Genomic DNA, 27,442 nt, shown 5'->3' with positions numbered 1-27,442 from the left:
AGAGGACCTTAAAAGGGGACTTATTGGAAGTATGGCAAAATCAGTAAAGTAAAAACTATGAATTAAAAGTGATCCTTTTCTGGATCTGCCTAAATATGTAATCAAGTCTATGTTGCCCAAAGTTAGAGCTGACCAGCACGTTATTAAATTCCTGACAAACCTCGAGAATACATGAGCTCCATGACCAAGTTCACCAGAAGGTGCAGATTCATCATGGTGTGCTCCACACTTGCCGTTTGTTAATAACTGATTATACGAGGGCTGTCCGTAAAGTATAGGTCCTTTTTATTTTTTTCTAAAACTATATGGATTTCATTCATATGTTTTTACGTCAGACATGCTTGAACCCTCGTGCGCATGCGTGAGTTTTTCCACGCCTGTCAGTGACGTCATTCGCCTGTGAGCACTCCTTGTGGGAGGAGTCGTCCAGCCCCTCGTCGGAATTCCTTTGTCTGAGATGTTGCTGAGAGACTGGCGCTTTGTTTGATCAAAATTTTTTCTAAACCTGTGAGACACATCGAAGTGGACATGGTTCGAAAAATTAAGCTGGTCTTCAGTGAAAATTTTAACAGCTGATGAGAGATTTTGAGGTGATTCTGTCACTTTAAGGACTTTTCACAGAGCGAGACGTCGCGCAGCGCTCTCAGGCGGCGTCATCAGCCTGTTTCAAGCTTAAAACCTCCACATTTCAGGCTTTATTGATCCAGGACGTCGTGAGAGAACAGAGAAGTTTCAGAAGAAGTCGGTTTCAGCATTTTATCCGGATATTCCACTGTTAAAGGAGATTTTTTTAATGAAAGACGTGCAGGCGGATTGCAGCGTCGGCTCGCAGCCGCCGCGACGCTCCGCCACAGGAAAAACACCTCTGTTGGAAGCCTTGAGGACAAGTTGGAACATCTCCAGCTGATAAACAATTTCTCATATACTCACTCCACTGAAAGCCATCAAAAGCCGCCTGGATTTTACAAATGGTTATCAACACGGAGGTGTTTTTCCTGTGCCGCCGCGCCGCGTCGGCTGCGTCCCGACGCGCGGACCCGTCCGCACGTCTTTCATTAAAAAATCTCCTTTAACAGTGGAATATCCGGATAAAATGCTGAAACCGACTTCTTCTGAAACTTCTCTGTTCTCTCACAACGTCCTGGATCAATAGAGCCTGAAATGTGGAGGTTTTAAGCTTGAAACAGGCTGATGACGCTGCCTGAGAGCGCAGCACGACGTCTCGCATTGTGAAAAGTCCTTAAAGCGACAGAATCACCTCAAAATCTCTCATCAGCTGTTAAAATTTTCACTGAAAACCAGCTTAATTTTTCGAACCATGTCCACTTCGATGTGTCTCACAGGTTTAGAAAAAATTTTGATCAAACAAAGCGCCAGTCTCTCAGCAACGTCTCAGACAAAGGAATTCCGACGAGGGGCTGGACGACTCCTCCCACAAGGAGTGCTCACAGGCGAATGACGTCACCGACAGGTATGGAAAAACTCACGCATGCACACGAGGGTTCAAGCATGTCTGACGTAAAAACATATGAATGAAATCCATATAGTTTTTGAAAAAAATAAAAAGGACCTATACTTTACGGACAGCCCTCGTATGTGTATATCAACATAACCGCATAAGAAATAAAAAATTAAAGGATTTGTTCACCTAAAATTATACATACAGTGATCCTCACTTTAGTAGCCATGCCAATGTTTCTAGGTACATCTGCCCATATTATGTCAAATCTGCCTTTCTGCTTCATCACCAATACAGCTGGAAGTGAAGGTGAAATAAACGATCAGTCACAATGCACCAATTTCTGGATAATCTGCCAACCTCACTGTCAGCAGTTTTCACAGGGATTATTTCTCCGGGTTAAGGTGGTTCTACTAAAACATGGCCCTATAAACTAAATTATTTACACACCAGTGGAGGTAATCAAAATGTGCAGACCACACCCTTCTTACTATCATTCTACATGAACGTGGACAGCAGTAGGAGACAGTGAATGCACAAAAAAATCTGCCAAAGGATTCATATTTCAATGTCAACTGCAGCAGCACTGAGGGAAGCTGACCCGAGGCTTATCGAGCAGGCCAACAAACACTGTGTGTGTTTGTGTGTCAAGGTGCCACATAAGCAGCAGATGGTGACAGAAGATTTGGCTCCACACAGGACAACATGAGGTCATCCGTCCCTGGATCTCAGGGGGATCCAGATCCTCGTGTCTGCCGTAGCAAAAGTGCTCCTCACGGTACACACATAAGGATGAAAACATGCAGTAATTGTTGAAGCATTGTTAAAGTTCCACCGTAGATTTATTTATTTGGCGATATCTGCTCGCATAGGTCTTTACCACCAACAGGGATTGGAATATTCAACCAGTCCTATTCAGGGTTACTCAAACCTTGGTGCCATCTGGTAAACTTGACTGCGTTTCCATACAATTTGAGCAGAACCACTGTAGTCAAGGACTTTATCAAAGGAAAGGCGCAGTTCCTGCTGAAGAACCAACCATTTTTACTCAAGGCCATCAAATATGGCCATGGGTTATTGCAAAGACTTTGCATCCATCCGTCCGCCCGTCTGTCTGTTTGTCTGTCCACCTGTCTGTGCTCAGCATAAGTCCAGTCCTGTTGCTGCCAGTCTTCAAATTCACAGGGAACATTCTTGGGACACAGACCTTGGACAAGTTCAAAGATGGCTAACCTTGACCTATTTTGAGAGGAACTTTAACAGATTAAAATGTCACATTCTGTTTCATTCTGTTCTTTTCTTTTTTGTGTTGAGGGGTGGGGGTGATAGCCAATCAGAGCAGAGCGGCACCGTGACATCAGTGTCCAGTCTAGCTAAGTGTCCAGTCTAGCTAGCTGCAAACTCTGTTTCATTTGTGTATAAATATAACCTCTTTGTCATATATTGTGTAAACGTTAGCAAGCAATAAAGTCCTCTAAAACTTAAAATGCTGTTTTTGAAACCTGATAACACCTCCGATGTGAATTACAAGACATTTCGCGGACGTTAGCTTGGTGACGTCACAGGCTGGTCTAGCTAGCAGCAAACTCCCTTTTGCTTGTGTGTAAATACACACTCTTTGTCATATATTATGTCAAAGTTAGCAAGAAATAAACACTTCTAAACCTGAAAATGCTGCTTTTGGAACCTGATAACACCTCGGGAGTGATTTACACAACATTTCGCAGACATCAGTGCGCGCTCTAACTTCTGCTAACTTAAAGCTAACTTTAGCGCTTGTTAAAAGCTCATGCATGCATACACACATGCCCTCCTGCAGACACTGTTAAAATGTAAACATAGTTTATGATTGATTAATGTAAATAACAGTAAATTCATATATATATATATATATATATATATATATATATATATATATATATATATAGTGTCAGGGTTGTCATTGGTCAGAGAAGCATTTTTAGTGGAATTCTAATTAACAGTGTTCCACCAAACCTCACAGACAGTCATTCCTCCCCACAGCCATTAGATTTTATAACTGCTCACTCTACTATCCATCCAGCTGTTCCCTACCTGGCTTATTGTATTTCATAGGTACTCCTTTTATACGAGTCAAATGTGCAGTAATAACATGTTGGCAGTTGCTCATATGTGCAAGAAAATTGTTTATATGTACAATATTATCAACACAATGCAATAATTCAGGCTCAGTGTGAGTCCAACTCAGGTTACTCTCCCATCCAAGACTGGTACCCATTTTCTGCTGAGTGGACTGAGACGATGCAGATGTCCAAGGACATAGACAGCCTGTATGACAGGTAATCGAACCCAAGTCTAGTGAGTGGCAGCTCCTTATTGAAGTCCTGTCCAATAATTCCTGCTCGTTTAGTTCTTGAAAGGCTTCCTGATACTTAATAATAATAATCTGTTTTTATGATGCTACATGAATCAGCTGCATTTGAGATTATCCACCCAGTGGCTTTGCGCCCCCTGTTGGAGAACCACTGTCTGAGTAGTAGGTGGTAGATGATGCAGTACCACGTGATTTAAAGGAGGACTGACACCTCCATCTACTGGTGGTGATACATACTAAAATCTTGGTAATTTCATTTAGATGAGATATTAGTGTCCTAATGTGACCATCACTGTAAATAATAATAATCACACAGCATCATTTTGGAACAACATGCAAATGACAGAAGACCTCCAAACATCAAAAACACTGTCCTTTGTTTTATTTAATGTCCAGGTACCTGGGAGAACCTCCTGCACCAGGATGGGGGTCTGGGAGGAGAGGATGAGCCCATGAGAGTTGATCTTTGGGTCGCGCTTGATCTGAACGTTGAAGCGGAAGGGATAATTCCTGTGGTCATAGCCGCTGGAGGACTCGGCTGTTTTGCCGTCCACCACCAGTTTGTCCCTACGGAGGAGCAGGCGGTCAAACAGCCGCACACGAATAAGGAAAAACACAACTTCCACGATGACATCGCAATTTTATAAAAATCTGCTGGGGCACTTCAGTCACAAGAACAAAATGTAGAAGATAATCGTATTTTGAAATATTTATTACACACATAATGTGAATTTGTGACTTTTTTTTAAAGAAACACTTAAATATAAGCACACTCATTCAGGTGTACACACAGCCCAGTCTCACGAAATATAGTTGATTTTTGTGATGGGGTTGTTTACCATAACCATAACTATCACCATAATCCAAACACCACAAGGCGGGTCCACAAAACCCTGTTCATGATCAATTATTTTGTGATACCATCAAGAAAATGTAATGCATTTCATGGTATCACGAACTAATAGAGGAAATCTATTATCACTTTTTGTAATGGCATCATGAAATAGTGAAATACAGTCTTGTACACCATATGTGCAAATTATATAAATGTATGTATGTTGTGTAAAAAAAATAAATGAATGATTAAATTTTATTGGCTCTCTTAAAGAAATCCCTTCTATCTTGGGTTCTTGAAATGTATTAAAAACTGGGATAATAAAAAAAAAATCTTGCTTTTGCCCCTTTATGTTACTTGTATTTCTACTTGCATTTTTTTTTTTTTTTTGTCTGAATTTTAATTAAATTCAAAAATACTTGTCATGACTTTCCTGAGCAACTGAAATTCCCATCGAGTGACAAACCTGGCAAGTTTTTTTTTTTTCCACACAAACTGATCAGTTTAGTAACAGTGGAATTGTTTGGAATGCTGCTGCTCAGGGACAGAAAGGAAGGAGACACTGGGAGACGCAGGGGAGGAGCCGACATTCTCTGCAGGTGGCTGTGCAATTTTTATTTGTTTATAATAAAGAACATTTTATACGTTTGACAGTCATCATTGATACGAGGGCTGCACTGCAGGGTTTAAATGTATATTTATAGCCCAGTTTGTTAGAATAGTCATCAAAAGTAATCAATTGCATTACCTGAAGTAATTAAAATCATTGCATTACTTTGTTGGGATTCAGTCTGATTGGTCTCTGTCTTTTTGTGTGTCTTGGTCACCTGCGTGTTCTGTCTCCCGGTTGTATGTGTGTGTAAGGATGTGTGAGCTCGTGCATCTTTCTCCCGTGTCCTGTGTTGGTCCTGTATGTTTGCACCCTGTCGTCAGTTGTCATGTGTGAGGGAAGGTGGGGTTGTGCGCTCTGTGCTTGGTGTGTGAGTGCTCTGTGTGTGAGTGTGTGGAGTGTGTGGGTTGTGTGTTTTCCCATTTTGGTGTGTGCATTCATACATGTCTTATGTGTGGATGTGCGTCTACCTTCCATGTCATGCATGAGTGTGTTCAGCCTCCATGGTGTGAGTGAGTGTGTGTATGTGTGAGTCCTTCAGGTGCACTGGCTGTCTGTGTGAAAGTATGTCTGTTCCTCCCTGCCGTCACTTGTGTGTCTGCATGTGTGGGTGAGTGGATTTGTGCGTGTGTGTGTGAGGGTGGGTGGGTGCATGAGCGTTCTCCCATTGTCTTGTCTTCCGGTTCCTCGGCTGCATGCAGTTGTCATGGTTACACCTGACAGCTGTGCACGGAGTGAGACAGCTCGCCTGTGTCCGAGGGTTCTGTCCCTCGTAGTTACTCGTGTCAACACCTCATTCTGTTAGAGTTCTGTGTTCATTCTCTGTGTATATCCTATGACTTAGGGTTCGGTTTTTGCACGGTTCGTTATTTGATCTATGTTTGAGTGGTTTATCATTTGTCATATCGTCTGTTAGTTCCTGATTTATGTTTCTTTTGGTGGTGTCATTAGGGTTTGGATGTTTCATTTATGGATTTGGTTTTATTGACATAGTTTCCATGATGTCTGCGTCACCTGTTATTTTCGTGTGGTATTTTATGTCCTCTCTTGCTGTCCCACCCTCACGCAGTCTTCTCACCTGTTTGTAATCAGTTTAGTTTGTATTTAAGCCGCACCTTTTCCATTTTCATTTTGCAAGTCAATTAGTTTCAGACCATGCTTTCCATCATGCATTCTGCATGCATCTTCTGCTGTTCATCATTTTGTAAGTCTCTACCTCACTCATTTTTTTGTTGTTGGTTTGTTCACTTTGTCTGTCATTGCATTTTTGGATTTTTGCCACTTGGGAATGTTTGTCATGATTGCATTATTACCATCAATTTGGAGAAATAAACTCGTTGGTTTTTGCACTTAAGCTCTTGTGTCCTGCTGCCTGCCTCCTGGGGTCCAATCCTTGTTCAGAGGGGTTCAAACCGCATCATACTTATTGCCAATGGTGGGCCAGCTAACCAAAAAGTTAGCTTCAATAACCATTAATCCAATAACTGAAAATTGATCTTTTATGACGCTAAACTGCAAATAAATAAATAAAAAAGCTTTATTACAGATAACCGACAATCAGTAACTTTTAGTATTGATTTGGACGCGGCCACATCAGATTACACTGTCGGCTTCTGATAAACCAGTTTCACTTTAAGCACCGCAGGGGTTGCTGGGTAAATTCAAAGATCACAAACACAAAAAAGAACGCACAAAAAATGAATGAATAAAAAATAAAACTGCAAAGACTGTCATCATCTGTCATTAACCCTGTGGCTTAAACAACCGAAATATGTGCATTAATGCATTGATTGGCAGAGTAAAAGACGGGTAATAAATATAAATTCTTACCTGTTAGTGGGATTCATTAAATTCTGAAGAAATAATACACATAAAGTGTCCTTATTATCCAAAACGGTGTCTAAGAAAAATCCCTCTGTAACACAACTGCGCCATGAGATCTCCTCTCTCCCATCGAGTCTTGGCAATTAAATTATGCCATCAGCCACAAAGAAATAAAAATAAAATAATGTTAAAATTAGTCCATTTTGTTTCTGCGTCGAGGGGATGGTAACACTCACTGTATCGTCCAAAGTGAACCTGAACTACACTACCCCCAATGCTCCCTGTGTTGATTGGCCAATCACGTTTTGTGCTTAATGATGACGTCATCAGCAAGCGACAGCCACAAACACACAACCATGGAAATAGAGACTGGAATGGACGTCACGTGATTAGTGGCGTGCCACACGGCGGCCATTACTAAGGGTGGAGAGAGCACCTTGAGCCAATTAAACAGAAGCGAAATGAGGGGAAAAAAGGCAGCCAGTGCTTCACCCTCAACTGCACCAACTACAAAAACTAATTCTCCAATACTAAAATGAACTGTACAATAGCCTTAATGTAATTATGTAAAACAAATGTCTATTTTAAAGTCGTTATGTTGCAATTTAAGATCAATATACTGAGACTATAATGCAACGCCATAAGTTCTTTTCGTTAAGCTGCGTTCACATGCATACAGATATGGAAACAAAAATGTTTAAATATATTTATGTCTATATATATACTTGTAGTTGTTGTTTGATATGATGTGTACATGGTGGTCACAGGCGGCATTTAAATTTTAACAGTGTGGTTGGAGGGGATGGAGGAGGTACTTTTTACCCTGACTGAGGGTCAAAAGTCATAAATTCTGAATGGCTTTATATCTACTTGTAATAAAATGTTAGTAAAAATCATATATATGTTGTTGTCATTAAAAGACTAGCAATAATATTACAGTGGAAAAAGCAGCAAGATAAATGAGCACAATGGCAAAGCATACTTCAGATTTATATTTTAATGCATAAGGATCTTTAATCCAGGCATGTATGGGTTCGTTAGAGCTTTTAATCAGCTTGAATACAACTTACAAAGCTTAATTTATAAAACTCCATCGAGAATTATGATGACAAGAAAAAACATCACAGTAAATGAACAGAATGGCATATTTTCCCCAAATTTCCATACTTTACATAAAACTTTTTTTTCTACCCAGACATGTATGGGTTCATTGGAAAGAGCAATTTAAAGGGCTTTAAAACAAGCCTATATTTATTAAAATCCGTTAAGAAATAGTGACACTAGTGCGAAAAAAGCGGTCAGTTCATTATTGATGATCTGCACATCTCCACCCTTAGTAATGGTGCCTTCCTGTCCTGAGCGACGCTAATAGATTGAGCCGCGCACATCCATTCCAGTCTATATTTCCATGCACACAACAGACGGACTAAAATGATTGATTTTATGGTTTACAAACGTTTTTAACCATTAAACTTTGCTCACTTTACCAGCAAAAAAAAAAAAAAAAATGTTAGCGGACTGAAAGTTGTCGTAACTATATTTATCGGAAAATAATTGGTCTGCTGAAGGTTTTAAAAGTTATCTGAAAAGCTAATCCTATAGCAAGAACATTAGCTTTGATAATTATTGGTTATCGGATTAGCTGAACTGTGTCCATCACTGCTTATTGTATTTTTAACAGAGTAACTAGTAATCTGTAACCTATTGTTTTTCAAGGTAAACCTCCCAACACTGTATACTGCAGGATGCACTGTTGGATATGATTGAGGACTTAACAGCATGTGTAACAGATCAACATAAAAATAATAAAATAAATAAAAGCACACTGGTAAAAAAAAAAAAGTTCTACCTGTCCTGAGAGTTTGACCTGTTGCCCAAATCTCGGGACCGTCTCAGCCATCGACCCACTACCTGCTCCACTCGACTGGTTCTGCGAGACGGCGAGCAGCTTCTGTCCTGCACCTCCATTTACCTTGCAGAGGGTAAAGATCACATTTACCATACAGTCAAACAGATGGACGACCAGTTTTCAATTAGCTAATTGAAGCCTTTCCAGCAGTACCAAGACACATGTTTGGTCCATTAACAATATGAAACAAAAAAATTGTAGATGACAGAAACCTGGAAGCATTTTAAGCTTGAGCATCAAGCTTCTCACTGAAATCCTTGTGAAAACACACACTATGAGAGGAAATGATAAGTGGAAATCGAGATTTTTGTGATAGTATAAAAGCTATTCTGATACGTGAAACAAACTTGAAATAAACACTCCCATATTAAGTAGCAGTGGGGCTTCTGGGTGTTAGAAATGGACTGCTGCCAACAATGATGTCACTTGTGGCTGCATTCAGCCTAATAGGTTCTGAGTAAGAATTGAACGCATGTTGCCTTCAAACCTCAATAAACATCAATATGAGTAGTTTCCTATAACATTGTTGTCTCCTTTAAATGGCTCCCATTTAGGTTTCGCAGAGAAGCAGGTGGTCGTCATAAACGTCTGTTGACAAGCTGTGGCCGTAGCAAACTGGTTGTAATGGAGATGGCTTCTCTCTGGTGTCTGTGGCACTTTGCTAATGCACACAGGCGTGACGTAATGGTTCCCTGTCAGCAATTGCTGTATTTCAGCAATGTTGCATCTGATAGCCCAAGAGCCCTGGAGACACAAAGAAATGCTGCACTTGCACTTCCACACAGAAGACAACTAAGGTTCATAAATGCTAATTGCGTGATTCAAGCTCCAGTAAAAGACGGAAGTCTGATTCAGAGCCTGCATTTAAGACTTCTGACGTAAATGCTTTCCCGTGCATCTGTAAGCCTGCAGTTATCTCATGGCTAGAGACAGCAAGCTCCTTTCAATGATATTTTCATCAGCCAATCTTGGGAGGGGGATTGCCACATGTCTGTGACCTACCGCCCTATTTGCAACAACATAAAGATACATAACTCAAGTCAGTCTCCACCAGATTCATTTATAAATTTATTGTATAAAACCCACCATCAAACACTACATAAGAGTAAAAATTGACAAAGAGATGATGCTGCTTTCCATACTGCCGTGATGTCAGATCGACAAACTCAAGTCAACACTGATCTTGCCTGAATTTCTGACTTGAAATTCCAACCTGAATGGCTGCTCCATTGCACTTTTCAGCAGGTATTTTGACTTCTGAGAACATTGGAAGGCAGCATTATCATCTACAAAGCTGACGTATTGTAAAATAGTGGATTGCCCCCTACAGGTTGGGAGGAAGTTACTGCAGAAAGTATAGAAGTTTGAAGTACAATATGCTGGGATCCTTGTTTCCTGACCTTCAAATCTAAAAACTGAAGTTCACTTCAGCAATTCTGCACCTCAAAAAGAACCTTCAAATGGCATAAGCTTTTGTACGGGATGATACATCTCCCGCTCATCTTATGATTGTGTTGAGATGTTGTTCAGGGAAAGAACCTGATTGGTTGAATTAAGTGACATTTCAGTCTTCAACTCTTAAATAGAAGTTGTATCATGTGTTGATGTTGCTGTATGCATGAGCCATCTGCTGTCAGTATATGCAGATGATTGCTCACTGTAGTGTTCCCGTCTCTTGTAGTTTCATTAATGACATCATCAATTAGTCAACGTCAGGTTGACTTTGATGAAATAGCTATAAACTTAAAAACATACAACCTTGAATATACTTTGAGTATATTTCCACTCAAATTAACCACAGATGCTGTAGTGTTGCATTTGCTAAAAGTGTCCACATGCACAGCAGAATATAATGCATTAACACCCCCCCCCCACCCCACCCCACACACACACACACACAACATGAGTGTGAGGATGGATACATGTTTGCAAATACTCACTTCACATCATCCACAGCCAGAGTCTGCCACAGAGAAACAGATGCATCCACAGGCTGTGTTCACTTTGCATTACAATCCTATAAATGACATAAATGATAATAAATTAATATCTCCACCGTGAATTTTAAGCTCAGAATTAAGCAAACTAGTGCCCGTAGGACGTTTGTATGCCTATAGAAAACTGGAAGCTACAAAAATTTCATTAAAAAAGACCATCACCAGATCAATACTGCATAATAATGCCAAATACCAACACCAGACCAAATGAATTTTAAACACAGTGTTGTGAAATGCCATCACCAGAATGCAGCGCTTTCAAATGCCACCAATTGTAATATAAGTAATAAAAATCATAACCAATGAATATACCTGTACAGTATTTAACACAGGGCTTTAATTTTCCCTCAAAATATTTTATTTTACAAATTATATTTTTTATGATGAAAAGCCGTAAACAAACAGAGGTTTTGCAGGACAGACGCCACAGAGGGCGCCATCTTGGAAGGACTAATATTACAATGTCAAAATAAAGGTTTAATGTCAAAATAAAGGTTTTGAAAATGAATCCCAAAAATGTTCATAATATAGGATACACATTATCATGCCATGCACAAGCCATATCCGAAAGCTGAGGTCGATTTGACAAACAGTCAGAGAGATATGTGAGCCACATGCACACACACAGACATTTCTTGCTTTATCGATAAATAAACTTGAAGGTATTAGAAGATTTAAATGCTAATATCTGGTGGTTTATTTTGCAGATTGTAATTTTCTGCCAAATTGCATTAAAATCCATCTCAGAATAGAAGAGATTCTATTTGTTGTTGCACATTGTACATCCACCATCTCTGGATGTTGCGGCTCCATCCAGAGATGTGAGTGGTGTCTGCTTCTGCAACCCTCCTGTCCTGTGCACCGGTAACATTTCCTGTATATGTGAATTGTTTTGTCAACTATATTTGCAGCATGACCCAAGCAGAGGGTCACCCCTTTGAGTCTGGTCTGCTTGAGATTTCTTCCTAAAATCATCAGAGGTAGTTTTTCCTTACCACTGTTGCCTCTGCGGGTTGGTAAGGGTTAGACCTTACTTGTGTGAAGCGCCTTGAGGTAGCTCTGTTGTGATTTGGCGCTACATAAATAAAATAAATTGAAATTAAATTACATTTAATGAAAACGACCTCCTGCATTAAGATGCCCTGATTACACATAATCTAACCACCAGGAGCAGTAGTGAGCAATCACAGTGGAGTCAGGCGTGCGAACCACAGCGCCACCAAACAAAGAGGAATACAAACACAAATTAATGAATGAACAGGGGATTAGACAAGTAATAGACAGAGAATTTATGAATGGATGATTGAATAGGCAATAGATGTAGATCAGAAGAATGAATGGCTTAATTTATGAATGAGTGCGCAGAAGTTGTTGTGTGGGCCGCTGAAGAGGAGGTACTGCTGGCCCACTACCACCAGAGGGCGCCCTGCTTGGAGTGCGGGCTCCAAGCACGAGAGGGCGCCAGACCCAGAGGAGGTGACAGCTGTCACTCATTACTCCAGCTGTCACTCATCTACACCACCATATAAGCCGGACTGCAACTCCACCTCCCCGCCGAGAAATCGACTACCAGTACTAAGGTAATTATCTCTGCTGACTTATACGTTGAATAGTAATCTGAACTTCTGTTGCAGCCGTTTTCCTGGTGCTTTCCTTGTCTGGAGGATTGGCGTTTGGTGTGACAGTGACGGCTTCACCTCGCACCCCGTCCCAGATAAGTGGTTGATCAGGAGCTGCACGAGTGTGTGTGATTTGGAGGTGGAGGTGCTCCCTCCTAACGGTGTCTGGACTGTTAATTACTGAGTGTGCGGACTCACACTCACACATCATCTTTCTGTTTTCTGCCAGCAGTACCAGGGTCGATAGCCGAAGACAGAGGCCACCTGGGGACTCGGGACTTGGCGGCTCCGGTGTTCTTCAGGCCGTTGGTGGTGGAGGCCGTGTGGGACGCGGCTTCTCTCTCGTCGGGCGTCTTCTATCTTCGAGCCTGCCCACACGTCACCTGGTGTTTATTGACTGTGAACATTAAGACACGTTTCGTTGTGTAATATCACAACATTAAACTGTTACCTTTTGGCTTACTTATTGTCCGTTCATTTGCGCCCCCTGTTGTGGGTCCGTGCTACGACACCTTCCCAACAGGATTTCTCGGCCATCGTCATGGACTCCGAGGGGCGTCAACTCCAGCTTGAACGGCCAATGGAAGAGCCAGGAGCGTAGGCGTCAGCGGGAGGCGGGTTGAGTGAGCTGCAGCAGATCTTAACCGCCTTCAAGGCCCGGTTAGTATTTGTGACCGAGCAGAGTGTCCTCCTTAATCGGAGGGTGGAGGCTCTCACTGCCAGGGTGGAAGCGCGCGATCAGGGCGCTGCTGCAGCCACTCCTCTGGCTGGTCCTGGGCCCGTATTAGACGTTCCACTGGTCGTTCAACGAACCCCCCCACCGTCCCCTGAAGCATACATAAGCCCTCCGGAACCGTACGGGGGCTGTGTCGAGACGTGCGCGGACTTCCTCATGCAGTGTTCGCTCGTCTTTTCACAGCGCCCCGTCATGTACGCATCAGACGCTAGCCGGGTGGCTTATGTTATTAATTTGCTTCGAGGAAAGGCACGCGCATGGGCTACGGCGCTTTGGGAGCAGAATTCACGGCTCCTAACGTCTTATTCTGGGTTCGTACGGGAATTCAAACAAGTATTTGATCATCCCAACAGAGGCGAGACCGCTTCGAACGTGCTGCTGTCGATGAGACAGGGGCGCCGTAGCGCAGCCGAGTATGCAGTCAACTTCCGCATCGCGGCAGCGAGGTCCGGCTGGAATAACGTTGCGCTCCGCGCCGCCTTTGTAAATGGACTGTCCCCGGTCCTTAAGGAGCACCTACTGGCCAAGGAGGAACCGCGGGAATTTGACGGGCTGATCGATTTGGTTATACGTTTAGACAACCGTTTAAATGAGCATCGTCGGGAGCAGGCCGGGGGGCGTGACCGGGCACGAGCCGTCCCTCCCCCTTCCGGTTCCGACAAGGTGGCATCGTCCCCACGCTTCACTGCCAGAGAGCTCCGTGTGGCTACGGCTCCCCCTGCTGAGGAGGCTAGGGACACGAGCAGGGCCAAATTAAGATCAAAAATCAGACAAAGGAGGCTGGCCCGCGGGGAGTGTTTTGTCTGCGGCTCTTGCGAGCACATGCAGAAGGACTGCCCTAAAACGGTCAAACTACAACGCCCGTCCTTAGAAACTGGGCTAAGGGTGGGTCATAACACGCACGCGGGAAAACCCCGCAAATCTGCACGAATCCCAGTAACAATCCTTTGTGGGGATTTAACCCTTCATGCCCCAGCACTGATAGACACAGGGTCTGAAGGGAATCTGCTGGACAGCAGATGGGTAAAGGAAGTAGGGCTCCCTCTGGTGGCTCTGCCGGCACCATTGCAGGTGCGAGCACTAGATGGCACCCTGCTTCCATTAATCACACATCAGACACAACCAGTGACTTTGATTGTGTCTGGGAATCACAGGGAGGAGATAGTGTTCCATGTAACACCTTCTACCTCCCGAGTGATTTTGGGCTTTCCATGGATGGTGAAGCACAATCCCCGGATTGATTGGCCGTCTGGGGTTGTGACGCAGTGGAGCGAAACCTGCCACCGGGAGTGCTTAGGATCCTCGGTTCCTCCCGGCACTATGGCTAATGAGGAGGTCAAAGTTCCCCCCAATCTATCGGCGGTGCCAAAGGAGTACCACGATCTTGCTGACGTTTTCAGCAAAGATCTGGCACTCACTCTTCCCCCGCACCGACCGTATGATTGTGCCATCGATTTGGTCCCGGGCGTTGAGTACCCGTCCAGTAGGTTGTACAACCTCTCACGTCCAGAACGCGAATCAATGGAGACCTACATCCGGGACTCCTTAGCTGCCGGGCTGATCCGGAACTCCACCTCCCCGATGGGTGCTGGTTTCTTTTTTGTGGGCAAGAAAGACGGCGGACTCCGTCCATGCATTGATTACAGAGGGCTGAACGAGATCACGGTTCGCAACCGATACCCGTTACCTCTGTTGGATTCAGTGTTCACGCCCCTGCATGGAGCCCAAATTTTCACAAAATTGGATCTTAGAAACGCGTACCACCTGGTTCGGGTCCGGAAGGGAGACGAATGGAAGACGGCATTCAACACCCCGTTAGGTCATTTTGAGTACCTGGTCATGCCGTTCGGCCTCACTAACGCCCCCGTGACGTTCCAAGCTTTGGTAAATGACGTCTTGCGGGACTTCCTGCATCGGTTCGTCTTCGTGTATCTGGACGATATACTCATCTTTTCCCCGGACCCTGAGACCCATGTCCAACATGTACGTCAGGTCCTACAGCGGTTGTTGGAGAACCGGCTGTTTGTGAAGGGCGAGAAGTGCGAGTTCCACCGCACTTCTTTGTCCTTCCTGGGGTTCATCATCTCCTCCAACTCCGTCGCCCCTGATCCGGCTAAGGTTGCGGCGGTGAGAGATTGGCCCCAACCGATAAGCCGCAGGAAACTACAGCAGTTCCTAGGCTTTGCAAATTTCTACAGGAGGTTCATTAAAGGTTACAGTCAGGTAGTTAGCCCCCTGACTGCCCTGACCTCCACCAAGGTCCCCTTAGCCTGATCCTGATCGCCAGTACATAGTAGAAGTGGACGCCTCTGACTCAGGGATAGGAGCCGTGCTGTCCCAGAGCGTGGAGGCTGATAAAGTCCTCCATCCTTGTGCCTTTTATTCCCGCAGGTTGACCCCAGCTGAACGGAACTATGACGTCGGCAATCGGGAACTTCTTGCGGTGAAGGAGGCTCTTGAAGAGTGGAGACACCTGCTGGAGGGGGCATCGTTGCCCTTCACGGTTTTCACAGACCATCGGAACCTGGAGTACATCCGGACCGCCAAGCGGCTGAACCCCAGGCAAGCCCGCTGGTCTCTGTTCTTCGGGCGCTTTGACTTCCAGATCACGTATCGCCCCGGGACCAAGAACCAAAAACCAGATGCATTGTCCCGGGTGCACGCAGAAGAAGCCAAAGCGGGGCTGTCGAACCCCACCGAGACCATCATCCCCGAGTCCACTGTCGTGGCCACCCTCACCTGGGACGTGGAGAAGACCGTCCGGGAGGCCCTGACAAGGAGCCCGGACCCGGGGACTGGCCCCAAGAACAGACTGTACGTCCCACCAGAGGCAAGAGCTGCCGTATTGGACTTCTGTCACGGGTCCAAGCTCTCCTGTCATCCCGGAGTGCGTAGGACCGTGGCAGTAGTCCAGCAGTGCTTCTGGTGGGCGTCCCTGGAAACCGACGTCCGGGACTACGTCCAGGCCTGTACCATCTGCGCCAGGGGCAAGGCAGACCATCGGAGGACGACGGGACTCCTCCAACCCCTGCCAGTGCCTCATCGCCCCTGGTCTCACATCGGCCTGGACTTCATCACGGGCCTCCCGCCGTCCCAGGGCAACACCATTATTCTCACGATAGTGGACCGGTTCTCCAAGGCGGCCCACTTCGTGGCCCTCCCGAAGCTCCCGACGGCCCAGGAGACGGCAGACCTCCTGGTCCACCACGTCATGCGGCTGCATGGGATACCATCGGACATCGTTTCAGATCGTGGTCCCCCGTTCTCTTCACAGGTGTGGAAGAGTTTCTGTAAGGAGCTGGGGGCCACCGTGAGTCTCTCGTCCGGGTACCACCCCCAGACCAACGGCCAGGCAGAGCGGGCTAACCAGGAGTTGGAACAGGCCCTTCGCTGCGTCACCTCCGCGCACCCGGCGGCCTGGAGTCACCATCTGGCCTGGATCGAGTATGCCCATAACAGCCAAATCTCGTCTGCTACCGGCCTCTCCCCTTTTGAGGCATGTTTGGGGTTCCAGCCCCCATTGTTCCCGCTGGTGGAGGGAGAGGTCGGTGTGCCCTCGGTCCAGGGCCACCTCAGGAGGTGCCGCCGGGTGTGGCGGACCGCCCGCTCTGCCCTATTAAAGGCCCGGACGAGGGCCAAAACCCATGCGGACCGCCGGCGTTCCCCGGCCCCCACATACCAGCCCGGGCAGGAGGTGTGGCTGTCAACAAAGGACATCCCCCTCTGTGTGGACTCACCCAAATTAAAGGACAGATACATCGGCCCGTTCCCCATCCTCAAGATCATCAACCCGGCCGCAGTGAAGCTCCGACTCCCAGCTTCACTGCGGGTCCACCCTGTTTTCCACGTGTCCCGTATCAAGCCACACCACACCTCGCCCCTCTGTGCACCTGGCCCTATGCCGCCTCCTGCCCGGCTCATCGACGGGGAGCCTGCTTGGACGGTCCGCAGGCTCCTGGACGTCCGTCGTAAGGGCCGGGGGTTCCAATATCTGGTGGACTGGGAGGGGTATGGACCTGAGGAACGCTCCTGGGTGAAGAGGAGCTTCATCCTGGACCCGGCCCTCCTGGCCGATTTCTACAGATGACACCCGGACAAGCCTGGTCGGGCGCCAGGAGGCGCCCGTTGAGGGGGGGGTCCTGTTGTGTGGGCCGCTGAAGAGGAGGTACTGCTGGCCCACTACCACCAGAGGGCGCCCTGCTTGGAGTGCGGGCTCCAAGCATGAGAGGGCGCCAGACCCAGAGGAGGTGACAGCTGTCACTCATTACTCCACCTGTCACTCATCTACACCACCATATAAGCCGGACTGCAACTCCACCTCCCCGCTGAGAAATCGACTACCAGTACTAAGGTAATTATCTCTGCTGACTTATACGTTGAATAGTAATCTGAACTTCTGTTGCAGCCGTTTTCCTGGTGCTTTCCTTGTCTGGAGGATTGGCGTTTGGTGTGACAGTGACGGCTTCACCTCGCACCCCGTCCCAGATAAGTGGTTGATCAGGAGCTGCACGAGTGTGTGTGATTTGGAGGTGGAGGTGCTCCCTCCTAACGGTGTCTGGACTGTTAATTACTGAGTGTGCGGACTCACACTCACACATCATCTTTCTGTTTTCTGCCAGCAGTACCAGGGTCGACAGCCGAAGACAGAGGCCACCTGGGGACTCGGGACTTGGCGGCTCCGGTGTTCTTCAGGCCGTTGGTGGTGGAGGCCGTGTGGGACGCGGCTTCTCTCTCGTCGGGCGTCTTCTATCTTCGAGCCTGCCCACACGTCACCTGGTGTTTATTGACTGTGAACATTAAGACACGTTTCGCTGTGTAATATCACAACATTAAATTGTTACCTTTTGGCTTACTTATTGTCCGTTCATTTGCGCCCCCTGTTGTGGGTCCGTGCTACGACACCTTCCCAACAGAAGTGAGTGAATGAATGGATGCATAAATAGATGGTTGCATGTATGCCATAGATGGATAATGAGAATTTGTGAATGAATGAACAGGCAGACGGATGGCCCGTTGAACAAACAAATTAATGAAGTAAATGGATGGATTGGCATAGGCAACACCAAAGCATGAACTGATTTATGAATAAATGAAAGGTTGCTAGAATTTAATTTGCATGAATGAATGAATTGATAGAAGGCATTGGTGTATGATTAGTAAAGCTCATAGGGATGAACAAATTAATTCAGAAGTGAAGGAGTAATCATCTTTGATGAGTGAATGAATAAGTCAATCACTGCTAGAGCTCTGAATGAGTGAGTGACAGACAACAACATCAGCAACTAAAGAATTTAATTCAGACGAATGAATGAATTGATAGAAGGCATTGGTGTACGATTACTAAAGCATGAATGAGAGAATAATTTATATATATATATATATATATATATATATATATATATATATATATATATATATATATCTGTTTTATATATAAATATAAAACAGAAGGCATACACATAAATGAATGAATGATGGACAGGACAGAAATAAATGGAAGAATTTTAGTGGTGAATATGAAGATGAGGGATGGTTTTTGTGAGTGAGTGAAGGATCTCGGCACGCCTTCCGTGTTCCTGGGTGTCGTCCTGCAGTCAGCCACTATAGGAATGGAGGAATCTCCTCCAGACAGTGATTAGGCATTAGCACCATCCATTAGAGGAAACGAGGGGAGGGAGGAGAGGAAAGGAAAGGAGCAGGGAGTTAATGGGAGCAGAAAACAGAATGATGGAAGAGGAAAGACGAGTCTGATTAAAGGTTACAGAGGAGAAGATGAGTGACACGTGCTGTGTATCGCTCTCCTCTCTCACCATTTCTCTTTTTCATTCACTTATTCTTTTCATCATCAAACAATCACATCATGTCCGTGGAATCCCTCTTCTCCGGTTACACAGACGCGCAGCACCAGTGGAACATGGGACAGAATATATCAAGTCCTCTGCCTACAGGATGATTCCAAGAGCCATCACGCAAATCAGAAAAATACTTCAGCAAAATCCTCTGAAGTTTAAATCACTGCATATTATGAAATTAACTTATACTGTTAAAATGTTTAAAGCTTTAATCACATTAAGATGACGTATGAAAGTCTGTCCTGATGAACTGAACATTGCTTTTTTGTGCAGTTTATGGCATCAGGTTGGGTGGAAACCAATAACCTTTTGGTTATGAGGAAATGCAGCACAGTGTAAGTTCTGCCAGAATTCAATTCAGCTTATTAATATAGTGCTAAATCACAGAAATTGTCCCAAAGTGCTTCACATGGCTAAGGGCCCCTTCACACATATTGTGAATTTTGTCAATTTGCGCAGAAAGTGCGCATGAAGCAGGAATCGTGTGCAAAATGTGTAATTTCGTAGCTGCCTCTAACACCTTGTACACCTGTTGCTATAACTATTTGTGCACACCAGTGGCTGAAAGACATAGTGTGCGCTGTGCAAGCCCATCGAACCCTCTCGTGGCAGGTGTTGGCCAAATTCCAGGTGACACACACGAACATCCTTGAACAAATGTGTGACTATTCATACTACGTATTAACACGACAACAGTCTGCAGACAGTCACTTTCGAGGTGGATGTGAAATTTGTCCCACGACTGTGAAATTGCCGAGTGTACATGTGGCGTGCCAGATTGTCGACTCCCCCCACAACATGTGTGCGTGTGTTTCACGTGTCCCCCCCCCCCCCCACAACACATCTGTGCATGTGGTTCACTCCCACTGCAGGCAAGGCATCTGTCATCTGATCACAGAGTGACATCTTGGTCTGTGCACTGACGGGACAAGGGGTGTGGCTGGCTGCCCACAGCTGTTGGGACATCTCCGGTTCTGGACAGCACAGCTGCAGCACATGTCCCGTGTTTTGTGTGTGTGTGCTTGTGTGGAAATACATAGAAACATACATATATCGCTTTTACGATAGGAGGAGAAATGGACCATCAGTCAGTTTGGACACGCAGCAGGCGATCTGTATGTCACATCTGACAAGACATGCGTATCGGGCTGTGAGCGGCGCGCCGCACGACCAGGACAGGCCAACAATATGACAAATACTCCACTTTCAGTCACATATCAGCAGAAATATGCCGTACCAAACAATGTTTGGTCAGTTATCACAGTGCTTTTTTTTTTTAGAAATTATGTTTATCTGCTTGTTGATTTTACCCATTTCATGTTCTAGTTATAAGACAGTGATTGTAGCACAGTGGTAAAGTTTCCATCTCATGATCAGAGTGTTTGGGTTCAAATCCTGTTTTTTTTTTCCTTTTATTTACAAAGGGTTATTTAACAACCCCTTCATGACTGTATGTCTGTGACCATGGGTCATCTACAGAGGAACAGATGGATCATATTTGTATTGTCTGCTTGATAAATGTGGTATGTGGGTTTATTTCATTTTAAATACATCCATCTCCTTCCTCATATCAGGCAGGTTCCCGCAACTTTCACAGGACTAGGATTGGAGCTCAGTGATAAAGTTTCTGATTGGCAATCAGAGCTTTTGGATGGCGCAGGTTCAAGTCCTGTGGGTGGCATGTAATTTTTTTTTTCAGCAGCGCAGCTACTGTGAAAAGCTGCTGTGTTCACACGTGCACAAAACCATCGCAGCATGTATTTATTTATTTATTTTTCTTCACAACTGGCAGTGTGTTCCTTTGTACACGAACTGTCGCACCTGCATCATGCACGCCTGCCCATCGGCGCGATGTGTCGTGGTTCGATCATACGAGCTGTTTCGCCATGAGTCACCCTGGAGTTGTACGTATTCACACTATGTGTGAAAGGGCCCTAAGGTTTAACCTTACCAACCCCCTGAGCAAGAACATAGGAGACAGTGGTAAGGAAAAATTCCCTACCAGAAGACCGAGATCTTTAAATAGTCACTCAGAATCGATTAATTAACATCAGCTTTAATCACTAAATGAAGCAGGTGTTTCCTATTAGTCATCAGCTCTCAACCAATAGGAACCATGCACATTCCTTCCTTGGACGGCATGTTCCATGATGCCTGTCCTCAGGCCACTAAACATTAAAGACTGGGATTTGACCTACTACTTGTGCAGCCATGATGCATGTCCAAAAATGTCATCATTTGCATACAGTGTAAACTGATAGAACCAAGGACTACGTATCCCTGTCTGGGACAGCGGGTGCCATGAAATGTTCTGTTCTTTGCTTATCACACTGAGGCAAACACATTCAGCACAAAGTTTTGATATGACACATACCCTGACCATAACAACATGGGCACTCACACATTTACAATGTTAAATGCAACACTCTTCAACCAATCACATAGCCCACTGATCCACACGATAGTGCAAGGCCCACCCACCTGGGAGTTGGCTGAGAGCAGGCTTAAAAAACAGGCTAACCTAATGTCAGGGCTCTTGTTTACAACGTTGTATGGGACGCTTGCTTCAAGATCCCAGCATGTCTTAGTTACTCTGTTCTTCAGTGAAGGTATCTCTTCAATACAACATCTGCTTTTTGAAGTCTGTGTCCTGTCAGTCTTTTGAGTTTTTGAGGTCGCTCACTACGTAAAATTACCGGCAGGGGATCAACAGGCAGAAAATCCCCTACACCTTAAAACATCAAAGACCTCACTCACCTCTCGCTGTTTACAGATCACTAACAAGTCTTCCCCTCCTCCACCCCACTGCCATCACATGGTCCCTGTCCCATACCTGGGGTAGGCTCTGGCTCTGCCATTTCCGTCAACAAGGTTTGTGATCATCTCAACTCTACTCTCTGTCGTAATGGGGAGCAGCGCCAAATTTTCTCCACCATAGACTATAACTTTCTGTACATTATCTCGTTGTAAAATTTGCATCTTTAGTTTGCCTCCTGAGTCTTTCTGGTAGAACTGTGAATGCATCACCACTGAAAACATGCAGAATTCACAACAACTCAGTCATTTTTCACTCAGCTCATGGACAGTGCTCAGTACCATAGACAAACAAAACTGAACAAAATATAATCCATCCTCAGTGCCTCAACTGTTTGCTTACAAGTGCGCTACCTTTTGCACAAATGCTTCTCATGAAATCTAACAGTATAGACAGCAGTGACATTTATGTAGTCACTGCATGAGCACAACACTGTCCACAGTTTTTGATTGATTTATTTATTTGTATCCTCTGTGCAATCCCCTGTTCATCTGTGTGTCTCTCTATTAGATTATGACTCACATTTTGGGAGGAATCAGATTTCTCCCATCTGTTTATCTGTTCCACTCTGCTGCCAAAACCACAGAACATTCGTTTATGCTTTAAAGGAAAGTTACACTCTCCCATATCATCTACAATCAGTATTTATACTTCATCATTTCAGAAATGTAATATGTTGCACATGTTTTGACACCAAAGCTTATTTTTGCACAAAACTTTGTTTAAATCCTTAAATATTTTGAATGTTAAAATTTTCAAGTAGGCATTTTTTCTGATTTTGAATAGAAATTACTGATGTTTTGCAGGCACATATCAATTATTTTCAGTTGTTTAACTTCAAATAGCTTTGCAATACATACAGTAAAACACAAATTGAAAAATAAAATGATTTACAAAACTTGAAATTCTTCAACAATGCCACATCCTCCTTCACCCATCTTATTGGACCAAGAAAGTCAGACATTTAGATTTTAGAATGTTGTAATATTGATTTTGTTGGACATCCAAACACCCAAATCCATAATAGTGCTTCACTAGATGCCAAGGATGACGACATAATGGATAAGTGCAGTTTGATATGACACAAGGGGTTTGGTGGATTCCCAAATCACATTTCATTAGATGGGTCGTTTTCGACCCTAATGGGGACCAGAAGTACATTTTCTATCACCCACCGATAGAACCCCAGCTGATGCTGTGGTCACATTAGGGTCAGTAGTGAATATTTTTGACTTGTATCTTTGATAAGGAGTTGAAAGAGTAGCTGGAAGCTTGATGACATTGTTATTTCTTGTGGGACCTGTAATAGTTACTGTGTTTCAATGTAGACCTAATTGCACACAAATACCCAACCTCACAACGATGAGGGTTCAATATTAATACTTGTCTGATTGTCCAGGACAAGTGGAAAAGCTGTCTGGGTAACAGAGGTGCTCTGTTACTGTTGTCTGAATTGGGCAATTGCAAATTTGTAGTTTAAAATGGTCAAATTGTTTGATTCTCCACGTAGAACAAGCAGAACCCAACTACACACTTACCGGCCACTTAACAACCTCAATTCCAATGAAGCTGGGACGTTGTGTAAAATGTAAATAAAAACAGAATACAATGATTTGCAAATCCTATTCAACCTATATTGAATTGAATACACCACAAAGACAAGATATTTAATGTTCAAACTGATTAACTTTATTGTTCTTGTGCAAATATTTGCTCATTTTGAAATAGATGCCTGCAACACAATTCAAAAAAGTTGGGACAGTGGTATGTTTAAAATACACATCAGGGACACAAGGACAGCATACGCCCACACACACGAACACTGACAGGACAGACATGATAGGTGAGGGAGGCACGCCTACACACATCAGGGACATGAGGACAGCATACACCCACACACATGAACACTGACAGGACACAGACGATAGGCGAGGGAGACATGACTACACACATTGGGGACACTAGGACAGCATACACCAACATGCACGAACACTGGCAGGACACACACAATAGGCAAAGGAGACACACCTACATACATCGGGGACACGAGGACAACATACGCCCACACACACGAACACTGACAGGACACAGATGATAGGCAAGGGAGACACGCCTACACACATCGGGAACACAAGGACAGCATACACCAACACACATGAACACTGACAGGACACACATGACAGGTGAGGGAGACACGCCTACACACATCGGGGACACGAGGACAGCATACACCCACACACGAACACTGACAGGACACACATGATAGGCAAGGGAGACACACCTACACACATCGGGAACACGAGGACAGCATACGCCCACACACACGAACACTGACAGGAGACAGACGACAGGAGAGGGAGACACACCTACACACATCGGGGACACAAGGACAGCATACACCCACACAGACATCATGTCACAAAACAAACATAAAGGACTGAAATTGCAAATCATAACTATACGAACATACATACAACAAAGTACACTACAACAACTCACAAAAATCCCAAATTAAAGAGCTGATAATACAGAAAAAAATGTCTGACATACTTCCGTGTGACTTATATATGGATTTTTCCTCATGAAGAAGCATTTTTTTAAACACGACTTGTACTCCGGACAATACAGTACTTCATATTAAATAAGAATTGGATACTGCTAATTCAGACTTAATTATCAAATTGTATTTAATGAATGTGTACATTTTACCTGCTGATGTCGGCTGTGGTGCCTATTGGTTGGGTGCTTATATCCACATTCCGTAGTATGAAGTGCACATGAGGGTAGGGTGTGTGTGTTTTGTTTTTTATGTAAAAATGTACACACACACACACACACACACATATATATATATATATATATATATATATATATATATATATATATATATATATATATATATAGACTCACTTGGGACATGTGACTGGTCAAAGCCTCCAGGTGCAGTAAGTGTGCCTAAAACTTTTACACACATACAGTGTCTAATGGGACTGCAGCAGCACTTACAGATTTCCTCCTCCCCTCTCTCACCGAAGCTCTCTCTTACATTCATCCATCCTTTTTTTCACGTTTCCTGCAGTAAAGCTCTTCTTCATGCATTTATACTCTCATTTCAGCGCATGCAGAATCTCTGCCTGTCGTATTTCTCATTCTACACACTGTAATGTGGCTTCATACAATATAAAATATTCTGTGTTACTGAAACGTGCATCAGTTGTAACTTGATACATAATCTGCCCTGAAATACACACACACTCTAATCCTATTTGCATGCAGTGTGTGCGTGTGTGTGTGTGTGTGTGTGTGTGTGTGTGTGTGTGTGTGTGTGTGTGTGTGTGTGTGTGTGTGTGTGTGTGTGTGTGTGCGTGCATTATGGCAGGGAGTTCCTGCGTCAGTCCTGCTGAGCCAGATTAGACTGAGCTTCTCGTCACCCTCACAGGTCTGTTTTGGGTAAGACGCCGGATCAAACGATAACGCAGACACCTCACAGCTTCACCGCTCGCTCTGCTTTTCTTTATCCCACTCTGTTAATCCTGTTATCTTGTCATCTTTCTTTCACTTTGCATTTACAAACAATTTCTTGTTCGCAAGCACATTCACTGACAACCTGAAGATACAATCTTTACATCAGGCTTTGGGGCAAATCCCACATTCTCTTTGTAGACAGTCAATAATAATAAAATCAGTTCGTGCACAGATTTTATGTCACGAAAATAAGTCAAGTACAACTGAGGTTTTCACAACTAGACTTTTCTGTTCTCATCTGCCTATAACCTATAATGGTCAGTGATTTTATTATCTTAATGTTTTAAATTTGTATTACATATTTTTACTCAAGGCCAACAAATATGGCCATCGGGTATTACAAAGGCTTTGTGTCCATCCGTCTGTCTGTGCTCAGCATAACTCCAGTCCTATCACTCCCAGAGTATTCAAATTCACAGGGAACAATCTTGGGACACGGACCTTGGACAAGTTCAAAGATGGCTAGCTTTGATGTATTTTAAGAGGTTAAAAAGTCACATTCTGTTTCAATCTGTTCAGTTATGTTTTTGAGTGGCAGGTGTGACAGCCAATCAGAGTAGAGCTCCACCGTGATGTCAGTGGCTGGTCTCTCCAAAACCACTTTGTTTTGTGTTTCTCATATATATTATGTAAAAGCTTGCAAGAAACAAACACTTCTAAAACTGAAAATGCTCTTTTTGGAACCTAATAACATCACTGAACTTATTTACAAGACATTTTACAGATGCTAGCATGGTGACATCACAGGCTGGTAGCTAGCTGCAAACCTCTGTTTTGTTTGTGTGTAAAGAGTTATATCCTCTTTTTCATATATTATGTAAAAGCTAGCGAGAAAGAACTTCTAAAACTGAAAACACTGTTTTTGTAACCTGATAACACCTCTGGAGTAATTTACAAGCCTTTTTGCAGATGTTAGAGTGCATGCTAACTTCCGCTAACTCAAAGCTAATTTCCTCGAGTTACATTTGTCTCATTAATACCTACAAATGCACAGAAGGTGATCTACAAATATTCCTTGATTTGCACAACTTAAAACTTAAATATTGTTTTTAATTGATTGATCGATAGAGAGGCTTTATCGAACATACACAAATTGTAAATAGGACAATAGGATCTTAATAATTAATTAAACAACTGCAAATTATAGAGAACACAATGCTCACACAGTCAGGGGTATTTTAGCATTGTGTTATATTATAATTACTTTTAATAAATGTGATTTATTTGGTTGGTATTTCCGAGAGTTGTAACAATGCATCGTGAATCATGATGATTGCAGGGTGAAGCCTGCACTGAATAATTTTTAAATTGGTATCATGATACCATGAAAATTCAAGCACTGCATGGAAGCAATAATAACCTCTTGCAGAAGATTATAAATGATGTATAAAATATACAAATAGGAAACTGATAACATCAAAGGTTACAGTACAGGTTACAAGGTACAGTGTATCATGAAAATTAAACTCTACTAGTGTATAATAAGGTATATCTAAATATCTAAAAAAGGAAGAGTAGAATAAAGTAGAGCCACTTAGGTGCTGGTCTTGAGAACCAGGGATGTAGGTTTTATTATGTAGGACTATTATTTTACGTAGTTATCATAGTTTAAGAAAAAGTTTAGAAAATTATTTGTAGGTAGAAAACATTAAGTAAATCAGTTGTAAGTAGGAATAGCTAAGAATAAGTTACACAATATACAAACAGTATATGTCATATCAAAACTTAACCTAAACCAGTCTGCCGGGGTAGTGAAACTGGAAGTTAAGTAGCTACATGAAAATTCAGTAAGGTATGTCTTCTAGAATATATTCCATTTCTAAGGTAGAATCACGATATTGTTGTATTCTTTTTAACTGCATTTTAAGATGATGATGAGAACAACAGCATAACTACCACTACTAACAA

At 43.7% G+C, this 27,442-nt stretch overlaps 1 protein-coding gene across 1 annotated transcript in view; it reads right to left on the bottom strand.

The window, feature by feature from the left end:
• Nucleotides 1-27,442, bottom strand: part of LOC117526562 (FERM and PDZ domain-containing protein 1) — a 101,644-nt gene that overhangs the window by 60,206 nt on the left and 13,996 nt on the right. The window contains exons 3-5 of the mRNA XM_034188626.1: nucleotides 10,931-11,007; nucleotides 8,931-9,053; nucleotides 4,213-4,379 (exon numbers count right to left, since the gene is read on the bottom strand). Coding sequence (XP_034044517.1) covers nucleotides 4,213-4,379; nucleotides 8,931-9,049 — 286 coding nt within the window. The 5' untranslated portion in view covers nucleotides 9,050-9,053; nucleotides 10,931-11,007. The remainder of the gene's footprint in view (nucleotides 1-4,212; nucleotides 4,380-8,930; nucleotides 9,054-10,930; nucleotides 11,008-27,442) is intronic.

This window comes from Thalassophryne amazonica, chromosome 15, assembly GCF_902500255.1.
Source record: "Thalassophryne amazonica chromosome 15, fThaAma1.1, whole genome shotgun sequence".
In the NCBI taxonomy this organism is placed as follows: domain Eukaryota; kingdom Metazoa; phylum Chordata; class Actinopteri; order Batrachoidiformes; family Batrachoididae; genus Thalassophryne; species Thalassophryne amazonica.
The sequence above is the reverse complement of the archived record's forward strand: the minus strand, read 5'-3'. Positions and strand labels throughout refer to the sequence as shown.